At 41.5% G+C, this 23,000-nt stretch overlaps 1 protein-coding gene across 2 annotated transcripts; it reads right to left on the bottom strand.

Moving 5' to 3' along the window:
- Window positions 1-5,461: 5,461 nt before the first annotated feature.
- med25 (mediator complex subunit 25) lies at window positions 5,462-21,757 on the bottom strand. Of its 2 annotated transcripts, XM_079521681.1 has the most exons (20): window positions 21,611-21,757; window positions 19,598-19,750; window positions 18,988-19,033; window positions 18,243-18,367; window positions 18,026-18,124; window positions 17,396-17,516; window positions 16,583-16,739; window positions 16,004-16,125; window positions 15,689-15,764; window positions 15,286-15,569; window positions 14,668-14,772; window positions 12,698-12,783; window positions 12,066-12,123; window positions 11,838-11,945; window positions 10,640-10,816; window positions 9,334-9,447; window positions 9,018-9,089; window positions 8,008-8,178; window positions 7,272-7,392; window positions 5,462-6,853 (listed from the first exon to the last, which is right to left on the bottom strand). In XM_079521681.1, exons 2-20 carry the CDS (start codon window positions 19,744-19,746, stop codon window positions 6,750-6,752), a joined length of 2,295 nt encoding a protein of 764 aa, XP_079377807.1. In that variant the 5' UTR covers window positions 19,747-19,750; window positions 21,611-21,757; the 3' UTR covers window positions 5,462-6,749. The 2 variants fall into 2 exon arrangements, with proteins under 2 accessions (XP_079377807.1, XP_079377808.1); XM_079521682.1 differs by lacking the exon at window positions 9,018-9,089.
- Window positions 21,758-23,000: the final 1,243 nt, after the last annotated feature.

Raw genomic sequence — 23,000 nt, 5'->3', positions numbered from 1 at the left:
TGAGGTTTTGAATGAGCCAGAGAAAAAGAAGCACCAAATAGCCTAAATGATAGCCTGAGGTATCTACAGTACCTATAGAATTATGTGAGTGAATAGAAAAAAGTTATCAAAGCCATCACAAGTCAGTACCTTACCTTGTCATTTATTGGGAAAACCTTTTAAGAGATTGCTGATTGAAATTAAGCCAAAAGACAACATATAACGACAAACAATTACTCTGAGCCAAGCTCAACCTAAGTTTAATGGCATCCCTTTTGAGTACTTTTATAATAAACTATTTCTTTAAATGTTTTTTTTTGTCTCAGGGGTGTAATCCTTTCCAACATTACAGATCACACTGGACAAGAATCACTTATGGAGCTGAAAGCCTGCTGAGATGCATTGGATGAAATAAATAACGAATTAACAGCAAGCTTTCATGAGCTTCCCCTACAGTTGTCTGGAACTCTGCTTTTGCAGAGCATAGATTTAGGGTTTCATTAGCCTCCCACTCTCACTCATGGCCTGTTATCTTGCTCAGATAATTTTGACTCACCGAAGAGGGGGAATGAGACTGTAGAGTCAATAGCGGCAATTGATGACACCAGCTCACAACACAAACACTGGGCTGGGCTGGGCTGAGAAGTGTCACAAGAAAGCCATTAGCTAGTGTTCTCCTGACTCAATTTTGCCACTGTCAAATAAATCAGTGTTTTGACCTTGAGCTAAACCAATGCTAGTATAAGGAGGCAAAATGAGCAATTAATCACGCTAGATAAGAATATGTGACAGGTTGTGTTTAGACTTGCTGCTGGGACCTCCAAAGTATAGTGGTGGTGATCACATATCGTTAGCTATAGAAAGACATTTAAGTCCTGCTAGACTTCTATAACAGAATAAATAAAGGTGTGTATATATACCGTATGTCATTTTAGTACAAATGTCTTCATACATGTACATATAATATTACATAGGATAGTACATTTTGACTGATTGTTACCTCTTGCCGTTCAAGATCTCCACTCCATGCTACAATCTTATTTGCTTTTTGCTGTCCAAATGGATTGGCATTGCCCAGTACTCAATTGAAAACAGTCGAAATAGGATGAATAAATACAAAGCAAGAATGATGGACTACAGTAGTTGGATAGCTAATAATTTGTACTCGATGTAGTCTGTAAATATACAACAGAACAGAGCAAATTAACAGCATAATTTATCTTGCAAGCATTGACTTTTACTCACATTACTAGACTACTTTATAAGAGAAAAACACAAATGATTGACCAATGTTTGGCAGGCATTGCCCTTTGCCTACCCAACTTCCTCTCAGAGATGAATAAAGTATCTTCTGTTATGTTCATATAACAATAATAGGCAGCACAACTAGCACAGCACAGAATAGAGTTGTGAGTCACTATTGTTTCCCATACCATGTTCAACAACATACAACATAATATGATTGCATTACTGGTATTTTCAAGGCCTTGACACAGTAATCTGAATATATAAAATCAGCCAAGGTCTAAAAAAAACACTCCAAAATGATGTGGCGACCCTTGAGAGCGTTAACCCTGATCAATAATAATTGACACAACACACATCACAAATATGTGCACAAATGAGCATATTACCATGTATGTCTAAATCAGCTCAATCAGCCTAATGAAGATGGATCTGAAACAGGTGGTTGGAGCAGCCAAAACAGTCGAACAACTGTGACACGTGATTTGTTACACATTCAAAATAACAGGGAAGCAATACCACATTGAATGCTCACTATGAATTTTGCTTAAACAAACACTTGTCTTGTAGTGTAAAGCTTATACTACAGTTTAAATTCAGTTTAGGATTGAATTTACCAACTCTAGATTCCCTCCTGGTAGGCAAAGCGTTCGAGGTCATCCAGCTGAGTCTTCACTCAGCTGGACAATGAGGTCCTTCTGTTTCTCGATCCCTCTGAGCCTCCAGGTGCTCCCACTTCTCCCTCTCAATCTGACAGGACAAACAGAACGACAATGGATTCAAATCTATACAACTAAGTGACAGCATAGAGGAATGGAGGCCACGAGAGGAGAGGTCTGTCTGGTCTGGTGTCATGTTTTTATCATAGAGAGAGGTTATACTGCACTGGATCAAATGCACTGAATATATGACCGACTCCTTTCTGAAAATAAGGGGCTATGCCAAAATAGATTGTCCATACAATATCTATTAATTAAATATTATATTAATCAATATCTAGGCCTACACAATTTTATCAGCCGTAGCCTAAATTAGTTAACGCCCTGAAATCTATTGACACGGTCCTCCTACATGTAAAGCATGTGGGAAGAGAACAAGTATAAGCAGAATAATATGATTACTCAAGGATATGAAGACCTACATGTTAGGTCTCTAAGAGTGGGGAGTAAATAATGGTGACCCAGTGCTTTGGTTAAATGCTTTTCAGATTATGAAAGCATATAATTATGGGCCATATGTTTTTATTATTATTTTTCTTCTGGTATCTACTGTTAGTACCTGAAATTGTTTTCCAAGTCTTACAAACCACAAAACCATCTGTCTGACACAAGATAAGCAACATCTGTCCAACTTTTATTTACCAGGACAGATCTCTGCCAAAACAGCTCACTGAGCTGGTAAAATACTGGTTTCAGCTGGCTTATAGTGGTCATCTACAGTACTGGATATCAAGCCAGTGAAGGTGTTTATACATTATACAACATATCAGAAATGATGGGTGACTGTATGAAACACATCAAGAATTGAATATGAGCCCATGGTAATACCAGTTAAAAAACTACTTATCTCTCTATCAGGAACATGAACATACCTATCTTTGTTTGAATATGCTATGATAGTTATCATAAACTATGATAGTCCTAAACCAAAGAGCACACAACTGGTCTGCGAGTTCTTTTCAGAGTAGTTCGGGAATTCCGGTCAATGTACCAATCCTACTAAATCTTCCTGTTCAAACAGGAAGATCTTGGTAGTGTTATGAATATGAATATCATGATAAAAACAAATTGTAATGTTTTTGTGGCAAGACAAGCTTAAAGAAGTGCAGTACTTAGTAGTATGTCATTGGTTAGACCAGTCATCATTAGTCCTACAACCTATCTCAAACCCTCACGAGGCAGCACACCTAAACCTAACCTTAACGCACCCCTCACCAACCTTAATCCGGTCGTCTTAACGCACCCCTCACCATCCTTTATCCGGTCGTCTTAACGCACCCCTCACCATCCTTTATCCGGTCGTCTTAACGCACCCCTCACCAACCTTTATCCGGTCGTCTTAACGCACCCCTCACCAACCTTTATCCGGTCGTCTTAACGCACCCCTCACCAACCTTTATCCGGTCGTCTTAACGCACCCCTCACCAACCTTTATCCGGTCGTCTTAACGCACCCCTCACCATCCTTTATCCGGTCGTCTTAACGCACCCCTCACCAACCTTTATCCGGTCGTCTTAACGCACCCCTCACCAACCTTTATCCGGTCGTCTTAACGCACCCCTCACCATCCTTTATCCGGTCGTCTTAACGCACCCCTCACCATCCTTTATCCGGTCGTCTTAACGCACCCCTCACCAACCTTTATCCGGTCGTCTTAACGCACCCCTCACCAACCTTTATCCGGTCGTCTTAACGCACCCCTCACCATCCTTTATCCGGTCGTCTTAACGCACCCCTCACCATCCTTTATCCGGTCGTCTTAACGCACCCCTCACCATCCTTTATCCGGTCGTCTTAACGCACCCCTCACCATCCTTTATCCGGTCGTCTTAACGCACCCCTCACCATCCTTTATCCGGTCGTCTTAACGCACCCCTCACCAACCTTTATCCGGTCGTCTTAACGCACCCCTCACCAACCTTATGTCTAACCAATGACTAGTCTAAACTAAGTGCGCCTCCCGCTTAAAGAACTAGTGTAAGTGATTTTTTTAATTAAACAAGTGTTAAATTGATTTATACTGATAGTACTCATTGGTATTGAGTGTTTGTTCAGTAACAGGTCTCCCCGTCCTTCCATGTCTTGATAAAACAGAAACGTCTTTAAAAAGTGCTCATGATTGAATTGTCTCTGCCAGGCCAAAGGCCTGTACTCCTACAGACTTTGTCCAAACAATATGCAAATCGGTACACAGTAGGACTATCTATCTCTAATATCATTAAACAAAACAAGCTTTTCAGATTTTTCATATTCCATCCTGATGGCACATGTGTAAGCAAGTTTCATGGCTGTTGGGCAAACGATCCATGACTTAAAATTTTCAATTGATATTTGGAATGACGCTCTAGAGTCTAGACCCATACTGCAAAGTTTCATAAAAATATGACTCTGCATGTGTTAGGGGCAGAAGAATAATTTATAAAACTGCAATTTTCATTATTGTCTCATAAAAGCTTCATTTTTTCTAACTTAAAAACAAAAACCCAACATTTTCTATAGATCAATATCTACCAATGTCCAAAGTTTGTGTAAAGTTTTGTGATAACTCTTCATGTGACCACCACGCTCTGACTTAAGGTGCGTTACCCGTTCAAATCATATCATATAAATAACGGTAACCAAGACTGCATTTCAGTAATTTAGACAGGAGACAAACGTTTCGGCTATCCAGCCTTCATCAGTGTGTAGCCTAAACGTTTTTCTCCTGTCCAAAATGCAAGAATAAATTACTGAAATGCAGTCTTGGTGTGTGCAACCCATTACCGTTATTTATATGTAAAGTTTCATGCACATTGATCAAACTTGTATGAAGTTTTTCATACAATTCAAAATGGTGGGCGATCTAAGGTCAGAGGTCAAAGTGACACATTTGTTCCTCATGAGATGCATATGTGTGTATTGACGTTTTATTGCTGTTGGTCAAACAGTTCATGAGCTATGCCTGTTCAAAGATTGTATTTTTCAATTGATTGCTATAGCACCACCCTTTGGCCAATAGGTTAAGATTCTTATAATACTTGCGGAATTGTATCCCTATATACAAATCAGCTAGCCGTAACCCTCGGTTTCTTTTTTCTCCACCTTATCGGATCAACTCTGATGTGACTTACTACACTATATATATATAAGCCATTAATGCATAGCATTGCGCCACACCGATAGCTTGTAGATCTGTGCTTTGTGTTACCATCCTCCATACAAACGCGAAGTGTTAATCTGCGTTAAATGAACACTGACTTCACTGAACCCGTGCAGCCTGATGAAAAACATTGCACAAAGCCAGAAAGCCTGGAGGGACGAGTGCTCTGTGATTGACTAGTCCGTTTCTAGGCGCCAACCAGCTGACCAATCCTGTAACTCTGGTCCCCACCATCGATCATGTCCTTGTGTAAATGCAATGCTGTAACATTGTCGCTGAGAGACGTTAAGGTTTGCAGACAGCACAGCCCTAGGCCTGGTAGGCCACGCTGTAAAAAATCTTCTCACCGTGATGAAAATGAGTTTTCCATTGAGCCATGTGCCTTAACAAAACATGTATTTATTTATTTAATCTCAATAAAATGTACCTCAATTAAAATAAAAATCTACCAGCAAAGTAAAATATTCTATACTTCAGTAATAAAATGTAAAACAGGTATTTTAAGAGGTAAGTTATCAGAAGCACAACGGCTGAATTCAATGGGCTGTCTGGCTTCAATGTGTGGATTACCATGAAGTATGAGTCTGTATGTGAATGCTGGTTTGACCATATAAATGAAAGGTTTATGTTCATAATGTGTGTCACTAATTAACATAGCAAAACAGAAAATGGTTGTGTAGGAGTTAAAGAGACACTTCACCCCTTTTGCAACCAGATCTTATTTTAATGTTTGGGAGACGAGAAACACTTTCCTGTGGTTTTTATGTAATGTGGGTAATGTGTTTTTAGATATTTTAGTATTTCAAAGTGTCCTGGGCTCACTTACTTCCTGGACTACATGTTCTCAGTAAGACAGCCCCCCCCCTATAGAGCGTCGCAGTCCCGCCCCCTGCGAGGGAACCAGAAGAGAATTCCCCATTCATTTTTCCATACACGTTTCAAAACGTAAAGACCTGTAAGCCTCGGACAAAGCCAACAGCCGAGTTTATTTACATCATGACAATAAACACATTTGTTTGGGCCGAACAAATAATTAGAAAGAAGAAAAACAGGGCAGTGTACAGTTTTTCCTCTAATTATTTGTTCGGCCCAAAAAATGTGTTTATTGTAATGATTTGTCAACTCAGCCGTGCTTACAGGTCTTTAAATAAATACGTTTTGAAAAGTCTATGGGAAAAAATAATGGGGAATTCTAATGAAATTGTAATGATTTGTCAACTCAGCCGTTGGCTTTGTACGAGGCTTACAGGTCTTTAAATAAATACGTTTTGAAAAGTCTATGGGAAAAAATAATGGGGAATTCTCTTCTGGTTCCCTCGTCGTTCTGAAAGGGGGCGGGACTGCGACGCTCTATCCACAAGGAGGAGGAGTGCATTATGGGAATTGTAGTCCAGGAAGGAAGTGAGCCCAGTGTCCATGACATCATGGACACTTTGAAATACTAAAATGTCTAAAAACACAGATTACCCACATAAAAACCCAAGGAAAGTGTTTCTTGTCTCCCAAACATCATTAAAATACGATCTTTGGTTGCAAAAGTGTGCCTTTAAGTTGAACATACAGCAGGTGGCAAAAGTAACAGAACATTTGTTTGTCATTGTATGTTTAAATGACAGACAAACAGATGCCAAGGTGAAACTAAAAACACTGGGGGAAAAGTCCAAAAATCATATAAGGTCCATGAGAATCTCATCCTCCATAACGCTGGAGACCTGGGGCATTCCTGGCTGTGCCACGGTTCCTCTCTGACCTCCAGCCATCAGCATCTGACCTGCAGAGAGAATGATGGAAGGATGGAGAGAGAGAGGGAGATGTATTGATTGACTTAAGTTAGAGGTAAAGTGGTTTGAAAAACCAGAAATGTGAAATTGTTTAGAACATAAAAAACGACTGCTTGGGACTTGTGAGTTTATTGATTCTTAGTGTAATTCTACCTTACTTTATACTTATTTGACACTGTGCATTTACTTCATTTTGAGAATTAAGAATATTTGCTTCTATTTGAATAGGCTTTACCTTTAAGAATATACACTAAGTAATTACACGTAATTGGGATCTGGCAACATCGTAATGTTTTGTCATTTGCAAGCAATAAACTACTTGCAGAGTAGAACTTTACTGACGTAATTAAAACTTGAGACTCCCTCAACACACATGGCATGTTTTGAGTACAGTTAACAACATTCTACCTGATAGAGGCTGTCTCCACTGGCCCTGCATTGGAGGCCCGCCTCCTGGCGTTGGGTGTACCAACTGCTGCCCTAAACCTTGGTGAGGCATCATGCCAGGCATGTGAGAAACCCCACCCTGCTGAGAGAGACACACACAGACCACAATATGTTAAAGGTCCTACAACACGTTTTTTGGGGGGCTTTCCTACGTGTCTTCTAGCCCCACAAATATGAGACTTTCCTCATCATATGTGTTTTTATGTTCAGTAGTCTCACAACAGGCCAACTGATTTGGTGCTACTTGTGATGTCATATCCCCCTCTTCAGTTCCAAATCTGCATTTCTTCTTTAGAGCCTTATTATTATTATGAGTCAAATATGTGGGAGGGAGTAGCTGGGATGATGGTGTGGCAGAGAAAATTATTTGCATACACAGCGCCCCACATTGTGGATGTGTGGTACTGCAGCTAAAAAGCTTTAGAAGCCAAACAGAAATGACATGGACTAGTTATTTAGGCTCAAACCATTAGAAATAACTTTGAGGGACATAAACAATATGATATTAAATATTAAAAAACGTTTTTGTTGTAGTTCCTTTAACTTCAAAGATTCTTCGTGTTTTAATTTAGTTTGTGTGCAACCCTAAAGATCACTTGATATTCTGAGACACATACTGCATGGTGAGTTATTAAAGTGTGCTGATGCATGTAATGGACATTAGATTACTCATACAGTTATGTTATTGAGCTCTTACTGGCTGCTGTTGGCTGAGGAGTAGGCTGCGCAGCTGTGGATTGGCCCCCGGGTTCGGAAGGCGGAGCATGGGGCCCTGGGGCTGGGGCGGTCCGCCTTGAGCGACCTGGTTGGGCGGCACGCCGGTGACGGATGGCTGCAGGTTGGCCGGTCCAGTAGCTCTCATCGTCATCTGGATGCATGTCACACATGTAGTTTTACTGGGGTACAACTACAGGCGCAACTTACAACCCCTTACCCCTGTGTCCCTTACAACCCCAACTTACAACCCCTTACCCGTGTCCCTTACAACCCCAACTTACAACCCCTTACCCGTGTCCCTTACAACCCCAACTTACAACCCCTTACCCGTGTCCCTTACAACCCCAACTTACAACCCCTTACCCGTGTCCCTTACTCCTGTGTCGGATCGGTGGTTAGACTGGCATATTTGCCGATACCGATATGACCAAAAAGGGCCGATACCGATACTTTTCCGATACCAATACAGTATTGGGACATCCCTAATTAGAATAGGGCTAAGGACATGAACTAACCACTGGGCTACACTGATAATGTGTGGAATAAAGAACTAAATAACTGTGGCAGTTCAAGCAGTCTTGTGTGGGTCGTCATTATGTAGAGACTTGAGATGCCTGACGTTATGGATGCAGGAATAAATGTGCTTCTCATAACAACCAAACATTATACAGACATGCTGTATGGGGTGAGTATTCAACAGTGAGAGAAAACAGAGAAAACATGCTGTTGAGTGGAAATAAGCTGTCAAAAGACTTTTGCTGAACAGTGAAGGAGAGTGACTCTGGTGGTTGTGTGTGTGCGAGTGAGTGCAATGTATTTTTATTTGTACTTCTACCAACACCAGTACACTTCATGTTTCATACCTTGCACGGTTCATTGCAAGGCTAATGGCTAATTTATACTTTGTCGTACAGCGGCATCACTTTTTGTTAACGTTCTATTTTGGCAGTCTTGAGACGACAAAGTGCAAATTGGACTTAAAGGTCTCACCAGGTTGTTCTGCCTCTGTTGCTCCTCCATCATAGTGACCTGACTAACGGAGGGCATGCCCACCACCACAGACTGGACACAGGACAGACCAGAGACAGGAAAAGGGGAGGGAGGAGAAGGTGTGGGTGGGAAAAAACAAAGGGAAGGAAAGGGTTAACACAGCAGGGCATGCAGACATCCAGGGACACCTGTCACGGACCAGAAGAGGTTTTTGAACAGGGTGGCAATGCAGCAGCCAGAGGTGGAGGAGCAGTGTTCAGAGAGGAGGGGGGTGTGCAGACAGACAGACAAACGGGCCAGCGTGGGTCAACGTTACCTGCTGCTGAACTTGGCCATGAGCGACAGAGGGAATGGGGCCAGTGGGCCTGTTGAGGAAGTTCTGGTTGGTGGGGACTTGGCCCGGTGGCATCGGACCCCCAGCACCGCCCAGCTGCAGGACCACAAACACAGACAGAGTCAGAGTAAGAGAGATATCATCCATTTATACATTTGACCATTCGTGATTGGTGTTTTCAAATTTTACGTGACGACGGTCACTTTTCTTTCATGCCGAAAATGCACATTGAACTGAAATGGGGAAAAACAAAGGCACTGAGGCACAGAGAAAGAACTAGCAATGCATTTGTCCTCCAAATTTCTCTACATTCCACATAATCTCCTATGGATCATGCATCAGAAATTCAGCCCATAGACGGATTCACAGTTGGATAGTTTGGATTGTGTACAGTATATTGCCACCAAATACAAAATTGGTTGACATAAATGTAATCCAAATGTAAGTCTGAAGCTCTCTGGTGGAGCTGTTGCCCCCATGACCCGACTACGGATAAGCGGTTGAAGATGGATGGAAATGTAATCTATACTATAGCAGCTGTTGGGCATTTTGAGGAGAAATTAGAAATTTAGGAGGAGAAACTTTGAGCCCTTCAGACATTTCCCCATTTCCTACCTAAATACTTTTTTAAATCAACACAATTTAAATGATACAAAATACAGTTTTTAGAGCAAATGTGACAAATAAAATCATGCCTGTGCAATTGCCCAAAAATCTGCTGCTGCTACAGAAAGCTTAACTACACATTTTAATCATGCGAAGATTGTTCACCATTACAAATGCGCACAGAATATGTAAAAAGTCTTCATTAAATCATCTTGTGCCTTCACTAAATCAGTGGATTTACCATCCATATTTGGTGGTGCATACTCAATTTCCCAATGCAGAGGCAAATTCTATACCATAACAAATATTTGTATGCTATGTTTCTGCCTGGTATGATTTCCAAAATCACATCAGAAACAGACAGCCAGGCAGATAAGCATGGGTGCTACACCATGTCACTTCTTTGTGAATATATATATATATATATAATAGTGACATTTTGGCCAATCTGTAAGATAAGAGTATTTTCAATACAATTTAACGAGTGGTTGTATTTGTTCTTCCTGCTTGTCTATTGAGTATTTGAGATCTTGTGATAGGGTATGACCAGTTAGACCACTACTGGTTCTGTGCTGCGTAAGTAGGTGTGCTATTAGCTCAGTGGAAAAAAAAATCAGCACTTGTGTGGGGAAGGACATACAGAGTGAAGATTGAAGTGACACGCCACTTCAGTACAACTTACCGCTCTGTGCTGCTGGACCTGCTTGTGGTTGGTAATGACCTGCCGGATGCCGTTGACAAAGCCACTCTGATCATTGGGGATGAGGCCCATGAATATTCTCTTCTTGGAGGAGAACAGCAACATCAGCACCCGCACTTCGCAGGGGGACGTTGTGTGGGGAAAGTGAACGCATCCAGCCTGCAGGACAGTCCAACACATACTAGCGTGAAGCCTTGGGAGCCATTGTGATGCAGAGCATTTGTTTTGTGTCAAGCTTTGTTTACATGAAAACACAACTTATCGGATTCATACAGTGAATTCCAAAAGCACAAACCAAATACAGGCGAAGATGCAGACCAATTAATCATTTCAAAGTAGTCAAATCTGATTAACATTCAAAGACAGTGTACCACATTGAGAAAATCCTTCCAAGCAGCTAGTAGCCCCCTGGAACCGAATCAAACCAGAACAATGAATAACCCTTTAAAAATCCCATTATCTTGATTGACTTTATATGATTCATTGTTTGGCCTTGTGCACCCTCTAGTGTATTCAACACAGCACTGCAGGTCAGTATAATTAGTGGGCCTAAGGCATCATTTTCCATTATTTGTCGACAAATGCAATGGATTTGTTTTCAGGATGCCTATCGCGTTTACTGTGCAATTATTTTTGAGTGGTGCAACCACTCCAAGGAACAGCAATGTCTGTGTTGTTCACCTATGTTTGTGACTGTGTGTTTGTGTGTGACTCATGAGTACCAGTAGGGGCGATGTTGTGCCAGAGACAGAGAGATAGTATTGCACTGTTGCCTGCTAATGAGAGACAGAGAGAGAGAGAGAAAAAAAGGGGGGGGGGGGATTGCACCACTCAGTTCACATGGGTGTGATTTTTTTTTAAAGCATGTTAAAATCACCCGCATTTGCCAAGTCTAGCAGAATCCGATTTTCTGTCTGCGATAGTACAGCGAAACAGTTTCATGCCAAGCCAATACTTTGTGGGACCGTAGGTAGGTGGTAGGTGTCAATTTATTTTTGACCCAGACATGTTTTGCTGGGGTCTGCTATTGCATAATTTGAATCCATGTATGACACGGTTGGATGGTTAGTTTAGTTAACAAAGACAAACGATCATGTAAATTGCATTGTGGTGCAGACTGATGGATGTGGGCAGTGCAAAAAAAAAGAGTTTTGTGGGAGTCACACGCTGGACAACTTACAAACCCGTTGGCCATTATACGATAGAGGCCCTTCAGAGACTCCACGTCTTTATTAGTGAAGGTGAACTGAACCATCCGAGAGTTTCTGAACAGGTGACCTAAGGTTGTCTGCAGACAGAGAGAGCCAGAGAGAGTGTAAGACAGAGACATTTCCTCGTTCCTTCATGAATTAGTGATGCCTTTAAACGGTGATGCATCCTACACTCCTACACACGTATTAAGACTCACCAGCAGCTGCTGTGGAATCAACTGCATGATAAGCTTCTGTGGCCACTGGTCTGTGTTTCTGTTAAGGGAAAGAACATAGATATATTGCAATATTATACACACCATTATATATATATATATATATATATATATATATATATATATATATATATATATATATAGCAGTGGTTTTCAACCGGTGGTCCGGGGACCACCAGTGGTCCTTGAGGGGGGACCACCAGTGGTCCTTGAGGGGGTTCCAGGTGGTCCCCAGCTAAATGATGGAGAGTTGGTAATCAACCTCTCAAGAGTTAAATAATTGTTAAACACCGGCATTACTTTATTTACATGAAGTCTACACAATTAGAGAATTAGAATAATTGTTATTTTGATCAACAGCCCATTATATCTCCTGGTATTATACAGCATGGAATTGTGGACAAAGTCTTATCCAACAATAACAAAAGTCTTGGGTCCGAGAGGCTAAATCTCGTCAAAATGGTGGTCCATGGCTCAAATGCCGAATAAATAATGGACCTCGATATGAAAAGGGTTGAAAACCACTGATATATATATAATAGTATGAAAATAAGCACCAGAATAACAGTTAGTACTGCTAATTATATAGTTTTTGATGTAGCTCGGCAACTCACAGATTCTCTCCTTGATTGACCTGAACCTGGCATGGCAGAGAGCGAGTGAGCTTGGTAGCAGAATCCATAGACGAGGCTTTAGGCTTCTGCAGGAAGTATGAATACAGAGAAGAAGAGGTGGGTTTGGTGCCGAATGCCGAAATGACAGCGATAGATGACATGGTTACTAAGTTAACCCATTTTGGGCGGGAATCCCTTTTGGTGTTAGCATTATGTTATGCTTTAGCTATTGAAAAATAGCAGATCTACAAGCTCATAGCGCGCCACCGAGTGGCGCGCTATGAGCTTGTAGGTCTGCTATTTTTGAAGAAACATAGGTCTAAATGGTTAAGCTAAACTATACACAGAAAACAATGTGGCTAACATTCCATGTCCGGGGGGGGTTTGATACGTTATTTTATAAGAATCTCCAAGCAGAATCCCCCCTAGAACATGAGCAATTGTTCTGACAACCACGGAATGTAACGCTCTTAGGAGGGTCAATATACACCACTCCCACTGGGAAAATAACCAGCAGCATTCTTCTTTGGGGCATCAATACAGGATCAATAATTAATCAATCCCATATTGGGCAGGCTTTCTGCTTGCGATTATAAATGTATTGTGCTAGGTTTTCTTTAGAAGACAAATGGGTTATTCATGGTCAATGTATAACCCATTTGGGTCAATGTATAACCCAATGTATGTATTCATGGCATGCCATGGAGGAGACGGAAATGAATCCAGTGTGTAAAGACAGGTTCAGAATGAGCCTGATGCTCAATAGAAGAAAACGAAAACCGCAACGATGTTAAAAAATGTATCTGAGGTGACCTTCACACCAGAAAGCTTTAAACGAATCCTGCTGCACATTGTCAGAAAGTGCGCTTCGTTTGGCAGGTGTGAAGCATCATTCGAATCCTAATGCACATCAAAGAACCGCATTCTACTCCGACCAAAAACGGGGGTTTCGCTTCGCTTCCAATCGCACTTGATTGCGATTCGGTGCAGGTGTGAATGCAATCCGCAGCAACAGATAATTTAGACCAAAATGCTTATTATTTTTGGCAAAAAAACAAAAGTTGTTCTACAGAAGTATAAATAGGTAATAGAACTGGAAATCATAGAATGTGTATTCACTGCACACGATATATACAATATCTTTGAAAAGGCATATCGTGGAGACATTGTATCATTGAGAATTATCACCATATCGCCCACACCTAAGCTGAGGCATCTACAGTACCTAGCATTTGTGTGAGTGGATAAAAAGGTTATCAAAGCTATCACAAGTAGGTAGCACTAGCTTATCTTGTCATGTTTGGGAAAACCTTTTAAGAGATTGCTGATTTACAATAAAGCCAAAACGGAATGCATTATATTGACAGAAATGGACTCTGGGCCAAGCTCAGCCTAAGTTGAATGGCATATACAGTATATATGAGATGCATTGGACAGCATAAAGTGATATCGTTCAACCAAAATTCTGCACAAACATGGGGTTGAATTCATTCTACTGTTAGCATTATTGTATAATTGTACCTCTGCACTATTTTGCAAACTGTTAATAAAGTATTCAATCATTCAATCAAATTAACAGCAAGCTTTCATGATCTTCCACCAACATGCATTTCACAACACAAACACTGAGCTGGGTTGACAAGTGTCACAAGAAAAGCCATTAACTCCTGACTCCATTTTGCCACTGTCAAATAAATCTGTGTTTTGACCTTGAGCTAAATCAATGCTAGCATTATGAGGCAAACTGAGCAATTAATCACACTAGATAACAATATGTGACAGGTTGCTCTTAGACTTGCTGTTGGGACCTCATGAAGACCAACTCCTCCAATAATGAATTATGTTACAGAATATATATGAAATTTCACTTTAGCACAAATCTTAGTAAGTATAGTATATCCCAAATAATGATGTCTCTGTATGAGTGTAATAATATTACATTAAGTAATAAAGTATAATTAAATTGTTACCTCTTGCCATTCAAGAACTCCACTCCATGCGACAATCTTATTTGCTTGTTGCTGTCCAATTGGATTGGCATTGCCCTGTGCTCCAGCCACTGTCAAGCCAACTGTCTATTAGGGAAATAGGAGGGTATAGCAAATCATTTGTACTTGATGTAGTATGTACTATTGGTACAGTTAATATACAACACAACTTAGAGAACAGCAAATCAATAGTATGTTTTTTTTTAAATAGCAAAGCCTTTGCCATTTAGTAAGACTTACTAGATAGTTATGGAGAGATAGTTTGATCCATGTTTGGCAGGAGTTCCAATTTACATATCCAACTTAACCTCGAGGCTAAATAAATTGTGTCCCATTATGTTCATATTACAATAATAGCACAATTAGTACATCATAGAATAGAAATGCGAGAGTAAATTATCACTTCAGTCAGTGTTATCAGTAAACATTCACAATTGTTTCCCGTAAGCATGTTCACAGCACAACTAACTGCATTACTGGTATACTTTTCCATGCCTTGACAGTAGTCTGAATACAATCAGTCGACGTTATCCTTTGATTGATCCCTGATCAATAATTGACACAACACATCATAAATATGTGCAGAGATGGGTATATTACCATGATGCCAGGCTGTGCCGAAAGTGGAGTCTGTTGATTGGCTGCAGCCTGCAGCTGGGGAGGTGCTTGTTGCTGTTGAATGGGTGGTGGCTGTCCTGGGGGTTGAACCTGCTGCTGCTGCTGCTGTTGATTGGGAGGGACTTGTTGCTGTGACATCATGGTAGGTGTTGCCGTGGTGACTGTTGATAAACTAGGCTGACCAGGCGGGGCCAACTTAACTCCAGCCACGGATGGAAGAGTTTGCTGTGCAGTGAACGGAGGACTTGGATTCACCATCACTGGAACTGAAGAAACAAAGAGAACAACTCATGGCACTCAGGCTACAAGATTCAGATGATCTTCATTTGTGCAAATATCAAAAATTGTAGACCAAGACCCAGAGAGCGCAGGCCTCACTACTCACATCTGCTTTTTTGGTTGTTGGCAGCCTCCACGGCCATCTGTGCAGCTGCCTGGGCGGCTGTCATCGAGGGGGGGTTCTGGACGGATACAGATTAAACAAGAACAATGCAGGGCAAAATGCTAGGGAAAGGAATTCAAGTTCCACTATTGCCTAAAATGGAGCCAAAGAGCTACTATACACAGTACAATACTCATTGTTGATTTTACTCCGAGAGTGTACAAGTGTTACCAAATGGACTCGTAGGGTCCATTTGGTTACACTCTCAGATTAACAAATGTGGGGCATTCTTCCTATGTGTTGCTGTTCAGTTATTACCTGATACGGATGGGCTGGACTAATAGAAGGAGGGCCTTGTGAAGGAGGTCCATGCGGCTGGACAGGCAGGGGCTGGGGGGGCAGCACGGGTTTCAGAGGCCCTGGTCCTCCACCATTAGAAACTGGAGACAGATAAACAGATACAAAATAATCCTTCCTTGTAATCTAAGTAACATACAAAATGTCATTGTGTGGCTATTTGTTTTGTCAAAGTTACATTATAACTCTGAATTAAAAAATAGGGCAACAGAGATAAGGGACCATGTGTGACATATAAATAGGTACTAGTCTATATGTAAACAATATTTCTTCATATAATTATATTGAAATTAATTATGGGGCAGATTTAGCTGATCAAACAACCTTTTCCAGAATTATTAACATATTGTTTATGAGAAAGTGAAACATTTATTACAACTGCTTTTTATTTATTTTTTGACATTTAAATATCCGGCATTTAATCATCCGTTGCCCTGCCCTACATGACATGGTACTTATGCTGACAAAGTTAACTAAATTACACTAGCAGTGTAATAACAGTGCATGTCTGCTTTATGTGGGTCATGTCTCAGTTCTCACCTGGAAGTGCAATGCCTCTCACTAAGACCATATGGAAGGGGTCTTGACTGTAGTCTGGATGTTGTTCCGCTGGCCCCACAACTGGTGAGGCCTTCTCATAAAGAGCACGTAAAGCTGGTAGTTTTCGTGGTGCCACAACTGAGAAATGAATTCCTCTCTAAAAGGATGAACAGCTCTTGGTTAGCACATGATCCATGTGTGGGTGTGTTTTGGTGAAATTCAACACATTGTGAGCTTCTACACATTATCAGCTATTTTCTGAGAAGAGATTCGCTGCAGAAATGACAAGATTCACAAACATAACAGCCGTCGTTCATGTATTACAGGGTTTAGCTGCTTAAGACTATCAAGAACAAAAAGAAAACTGGCATTTTTAAGACATTTGAAGCATGAATGCAAGGGTTTTTAAGGGTTGGCAGAAATAGCCTGGTTAATAAACCAGACCGAATCAGCCGTTGGCAAAAAAAATTGCCTACCAGCGGATTACGGTCTGGCGAGGCTCAGTAGCACGCCTCTTTCCTACAACCGAGAACAGGTCGGACCAATCGGGACACGGTATGCAATATGGGCGGGCTTTGGTACAGTGACGTTCAATGCTTGAGACTTTTGACTGACAGTAGCTCTGACCAATTGCGTCAAAGAGAAAATGTTTGAACCCGCCCCCCGGGAAATGAAATCCAAGTGGAGCCAGCCCAGACTAATATACCGCGACAGTGTTGTGTGATATTAGTCTGGCTTATTAGCCAGGCTATGGCAGAAAGACTGTATAACAACTTTCCTACCAAATCACACAAGGTCTCAGAGGTCACTCACATCTCTGAGGAGTTTAGCCAGGTTGTCTGCAGTGCAGCCGGTGTAGCTAACACTCTCCACGGCAGGGAGCAGGTACGGCGGAGAGTTACACAACAGCACACACACCTTGTGTGTCTGACCTCTGGGGAGAGATTAGCCCATTAAGACCCGAGACCAGATTCTGCAAAATGTCCTCTAAATCCTAACAGTTTTCTGAAAAACTTTCTATATCAGTGGTTCTCAAAGTGATCATAATGGTGTCCTAAAGTCTTTGCATTGCAGATATATATTTTTTAATCTCTGAATTGCGTTACCCAATCTTAGCCGCTTAAATTTAGAATTCACCACCAGACCTATCGGTAGGTTGAGATCTCAAGTCGTCTGGCTAAGCAAGACTAACTGGCAGCTGACTTTCTCTCAAGATTGATGGGTATTTAGTACAGAGAGACTGTATAGTGAGTAAAGGTATATGGTAAATCCTTCCCCACGGGGGAAGGTAATGGTATACACGGTATACATTAATATTTGCACCACGACCAGACAGTAGCGATACTGGTGTAGCGTAGCGATTATGTTGACATAATGCATTGAAATGTGATGCATTATGTCAACGAACCAGCGGTGTGGTGTACAACAGAAAGACTAGCTTACATTTGTTCCCTCATCTTTTTAAAGTCGTCAAAGAGCTGCAAGGCCACAGAGAGGCCCTCTGCGATCAGACTACAGCTCTCTGCTCCACCTCCCATGAATCTGTGTCAGGAAAGATGGGGTCATTTGAATTCTCACAAAATGATTGTTGTTATTGTTTTAAAGTTAATTCACACGAGTGTCAGCGCTGTAGTCAACCGCTGGACATTACATAACTTACTGTATGCTGTCAATCCAAGACACAAACTCGAAAGCCGAGCTGGTTGGTGCGTGGCATTGGACATACGACTCTGGAACACAGTCAACTGTGTTGAACACCACCAGACCATACTGTGTTCCTCCATACTACAGAGAGAAAGCAAGAGAGAGAAAGAGACAAATTAGCAAAAAGCGTCTTTTTATGTTTTCAGCAAAAGTAGTTGGGAAATACCACCCGTTTCGACTGGTATCAATGGACAAGACCGCAGTTATCAGTTAGGATCAGCACGACTTTTTCAGACGAGTATGGGCATGCTCTGCCGACCCAACGGCTCAGTCGGTAGTTCTCCGTGAGTATTTTGCTTGATAATCACTGATGTCCTGACGGAGGCGCGCCGTGTCTGGTGGCCTTGAGCTACGCGAGGCACCGCCGAGCGAGGCGCTAGCCGAGCGAGTCGCCGTGCCGAGCGTTGCGAAGGCCACCAGACCCGACTCAGCGCCGTCCGAGTTACGTCCCGATAGGCAGAGAATATAGTATATATTAGTAGCTCCTAGTTTCCATGCCCCGACAATAGTTGGAAATGACACGTCCACCAGGGGGAAACCTTGACCAGGACATCAGTGATTATCAAGCGAAATACTCACGGAGAACTACCGACCTCAGTCGGCAGAGCATGCCCATACTCATCCGAAAAAGTCGTGCTGATCCTAACTGATAACTGCGTTCTTGTCGGGTGATAACGGTCGAATCCGCTAGAAATACTCACATCTCCACCAAAGTCTGTTTCTGCTGGGGGGCCTCCGTTGAAGTATCTGTGTTAAATATCAGTCTGTCAATTACGGTAGTCAGTAATCACTGATGAGTCAAGACAGATAAAAACTGAAAACTGAATACTTTGCAGTGTTCATTTGGTTGACTAAAAATACTAAATATATTGACAATTTTGATAAATAAAACCTAGACTAAAATGATAGGGCGGGGCAAGGGGAGAAAAGATCCCGTAGAACTACAAGACATGTTAAACTAATTTTATTGCTGAGACATGTTGTGAGCTTGTAGATCGGCTATTTTCAGCATGCAACAAAGTATAAAATCAGCCATTATGCCGCCATCAAGGTCTGCCTTTCAGATAAATATTACTAAAACTAAATGAAATCTTATTCAAAACACTATGACTAAAACGAAATAAAAATGAACACAGATACTTTGTTGCGCATCATGTCTCCCACGTGAAAATAGCAGATTTGTAAGCTCACAACAATGGACCGCTGCTACACATTGTAAGCTTTAAGATCAGTTGTTTCGAGACACAGGCACCAATTAAATATAATTCAGTATAAATCACCAAAATCCAGAGATGATCCATGCACACTTACTCAATAGCGGGCAAAATGTAATTCTTTCGAAGAGATTCAAAGTAGGGGCCGAGGTTTGCCGTCCCTTCGATCACGAATACTACATCAGCTACCTGGTTGGCTCCAGACTTGATTAATGGCTCCATGAGTGCAGCACCCGCCACCACCATCAGTCTAGACAGAGAAGGGGGCATATCATTTTTGAGAAACTTCCTTGTTAAATTAGACAATAGCTACTCAGTCGCAATGAAAAGATTGTCTCTTTATAAGAGGAGCACACAGTTAAAATTAAAAAAATAAGTTAAAAAAATAGTGTTATTTTATTAATTTATAACTTGGAGAGTGAGTGTACAACAAATGTAACTGAATGTACAACAGGTCCATGTGGCATTGTGTTGATGGAGGAGGCACAATGAAATATGCACTTTTAACATGACGCTGTACATCTCTCATTTCAAGAGGCAGAGCTCGTAGCAGGGTTGGGTTGTATTTCCGAAACAAGAGCTGCAGTAAGGAGCGTTGATTCAAGTATTCCAGGTGATTGTCCTGGTAACCGGAACAGTGGGACACTGAGGACAGTGGGCACTAGTGCTGCACAATTAATCGAAAAAAGATCGGGATCTAAATTCAGACCTATGCGATCTCATTTGAGCAAGAATCGTGCAGCACTAGTTAGTTGGCTGTCCAATTCATTTTATATGTTTTTGCTACAAGAGAGAGACTTGAGATGTTTAAGTCAAGCTTTGATGTTGCCAGTTTAAAGCCCCAGTAGTTGGCTCCAGGTGCCACATTTTGAATGTAGTAACAACTAAAGACTAAAGACAATAAATATGTTCTTTCGAAGAAATGAGAATCGTGATCTCAATTCTTGTGGAGGAAATCCGAGATTCACATTTGAGCAAGAATCGTGCAGCACTAGTGGCCACCATTATTTTTGATTGATTGCTATTGATTTGATTCATTTTTTAGATTAGATCTACATTTATTTTACAAATGACGGGCCAAATACTATAATAATCTATTTTTTGTTTAATTACATTTATATTACAAATGCTACAAATGTCTATAGTTGTAATTTGTAACAATAGAATTGTTATAGGTTGAATGAATCTAGAGTTGCAGTCACCAGCCATTGACACATTGAATTATCCTCTTTCAAACTGCAAAGACATACATGTTATGAGCTCTACTTCCTGTCAAGAAATTCTGTGCAGGTGATCATTCTTTGTGTTGGAAATGCAACGTGCTGCTGCTTCCTAGCATTATGTGCAAATTCGAAACAGGTGGTACCATTGAGTGACTTCCGACGAGGCTTCCAAACTCCCAATTATCATCTGGCAGAATTTCTTAGCAGAAAGTAGCTCATAACATGTCTACGGTGGATTTTTATGAACCACTTTGCAGATTGAATCCAAGCTTTAAATGTTGGTGAGTTTAAAGTCGTTTAATACAATCAGATCGGACTTTTCTGTTTGAAACTTTGGATGTCAATCAATGGCATGGTGTTGCAAACTTGCAACTCTAGATTCAACCCATTATAAAATGAAACAAATCTACTGTTGCAAATTGCGGCTACAAATTGCTACAAAACCTGTTGTAGCCAGTCATTTGTGGGATAAATAAACAAGAAGTTGAACGTGTGCCGTGCATGTTAAAATTACATTATTTCCCAACCATTTTCGAAAGCATACATTTGCCCCACAATGTTTAGGTGCCTCGGGTGGGTGGACCTGTACCCATTGTCCTCATCTGAGCTTAATCTGTGATCTCTTTAGCCAGCCAACAAAACACCAAAACACTCGTTCCAATCCAACTAATATGTTACCCCTAACATCAGTTTAATGAATGCATCGGTTGTAATCATTCTCTGGTTTTAGCCCGAATAGCTTGAGAAGTCAGCATACATTTACAATTGAAGTTAGCGTTACTAGTCAGTGGCTAACATGATTACAATTAGACTTAGCATTAGTGGCTAACATGATCCGGCATAGCTCGTAATAAAATAAATAAATAGCCCCCACAATTGTCTCTCACCGTGTTGCATACGGCTCCCAAATCGCATAATCGGCTAAGTCCAGAAAATTCAGCAAACGCCACCGCGTAGCTAAATAAACTGTTGTGTTGTGACTGAAAAGAAAGCGGATGGAGCATAACGTTCTGCTATCGATAGTGTCTCCTTCGCCTAACCATTATCCACCGCAGCCTGCCCAATCGAAAGTCGAGCAAATATTGGATTTGATTTCATTGTGAAACATTGACATAATTGTAAGCTTTGAATTAACATATTGTTATATTGAGTTGTAGGTTGTCAATTGCAACCAAATATTTGAAACTTTTGGTTTAGCCCACTGCTCTACTACAATTTTCAATCATAGTGTCAGTGTTTTTGCAGATGTCCAGCAGATGTCAGCACATATCTACAGTGCATCAGTGTATCTCTGTTCCATTCCATCATGGCTGAGATGGGGTTATATATTATGGTCTGTAGAAACCGTTATCATCAATGTTGGGTCTGGGGAGCACTGGAGCACTACACCATGGGTCCTTGAGGGGGTTCCAGTTGTTGGGGGTTCAATATATGTTTTGGGGTTTTTGCCTTTATTGATAGACGATTCCACTTTTTTTTTTCTTACATTTTTGACAGGTTTGAAAGGTTTTACTTTTCTGAATACCCCACAATATTAAGGGCATGCATCTTTAACTAGTAGAAAAACATATTTTCCCATCGCAGGCATTCAAATAATATGTTTATATATTTAATTGTATAATATCAATAATGGGGTGGGTTGTGATTTTTTTACTCAAGATGGACACTACTCTACCTGTGGTGATTAAGAGCACCACCGGAGAGACGGGATGTAGAAATGTAGACGTAGACGGCACCTGGGAGCAGTATGGGTTGGCGCTCCAGCCTGTGTCTTCTGTGAGGAGGAAGCCCAACAAACCCAACGAAACCCAAGCGGAGCCTGCAGCACCACCGTTGCCCAGGTGGAGCCTGCAGAACCATTGCGGCTCAAGAATCCACCACTCCTGAATGAAGTGTCTTGTGCTGGGAGTCTGGTGCAACGCACAGGTCCTGGACCCGGTGAGAGCAGGAGTGGACCTGGTGAGATGTAGGAGGGGCCCGGACAGGAGTCAACCCACATAGCCTATAGTCTTTTCACACTCCAGATTGATCTACCTCCCAGTCCCGGCAGAGTAGTTCCGGAGCAACGGATTGTTTTGCCCTGGTCTTTCCCTAATGGGCCCGGCTGGGTCACCTGAGTGAGGGATATGATGTTGCGAGACCCGAAACCCAGATGACCTTGGGATACATCACTGAGGATACGTCCCAGGTGCATCCATGCAGCGGATTTACCTCATGCTTCCTTCTATGCATGAGGAGTCCAAGCTGCTTCTTTTCACCTGACAGGGAAGAGTTTCC

This window comes from Electrona antarctica (genome assembly GCF_951216825.1).
Source record: "Electrona antarctica genome assembly, chromosome: 14".
NCBI classification, from domain to species: Eukaryota; Metazoa; Chordata; class Actinopteri; order Myctophiformes; family Myctophidae; genus Electrona; species Electrona antarctica.
The sequence above is the reverse complement of the archived record's forward strand: the minus strand, read 5'-3'. Positions and strand labels throughout refer to the sequence as shown.

Excerpts from the sequence above, each read along its gene's own strand:
- med25 (XM_079521681.1), bottom strand. The coding sequence starts at position 19,746 with ATGGTGGTGGCGGGTGCTGCACTCATGGAGCCATTAATCAAGTCTGGA. Across the intron at positions 14,773-15,285 it reads CGGCACAGCCTGGCATCATG|ACAGTTGGCTTGACAGTGGC; the intron begins GTAATATACCCA and ends TTTCCCTAATAG. Across the intron at positions 8,179-9,017 it reads AACAGAGGCAGAACAACCTG|ATGACGATGAGAGCTACTGG; the intron begins GTGAGACCTTTA and ends ACATGCATCCAG.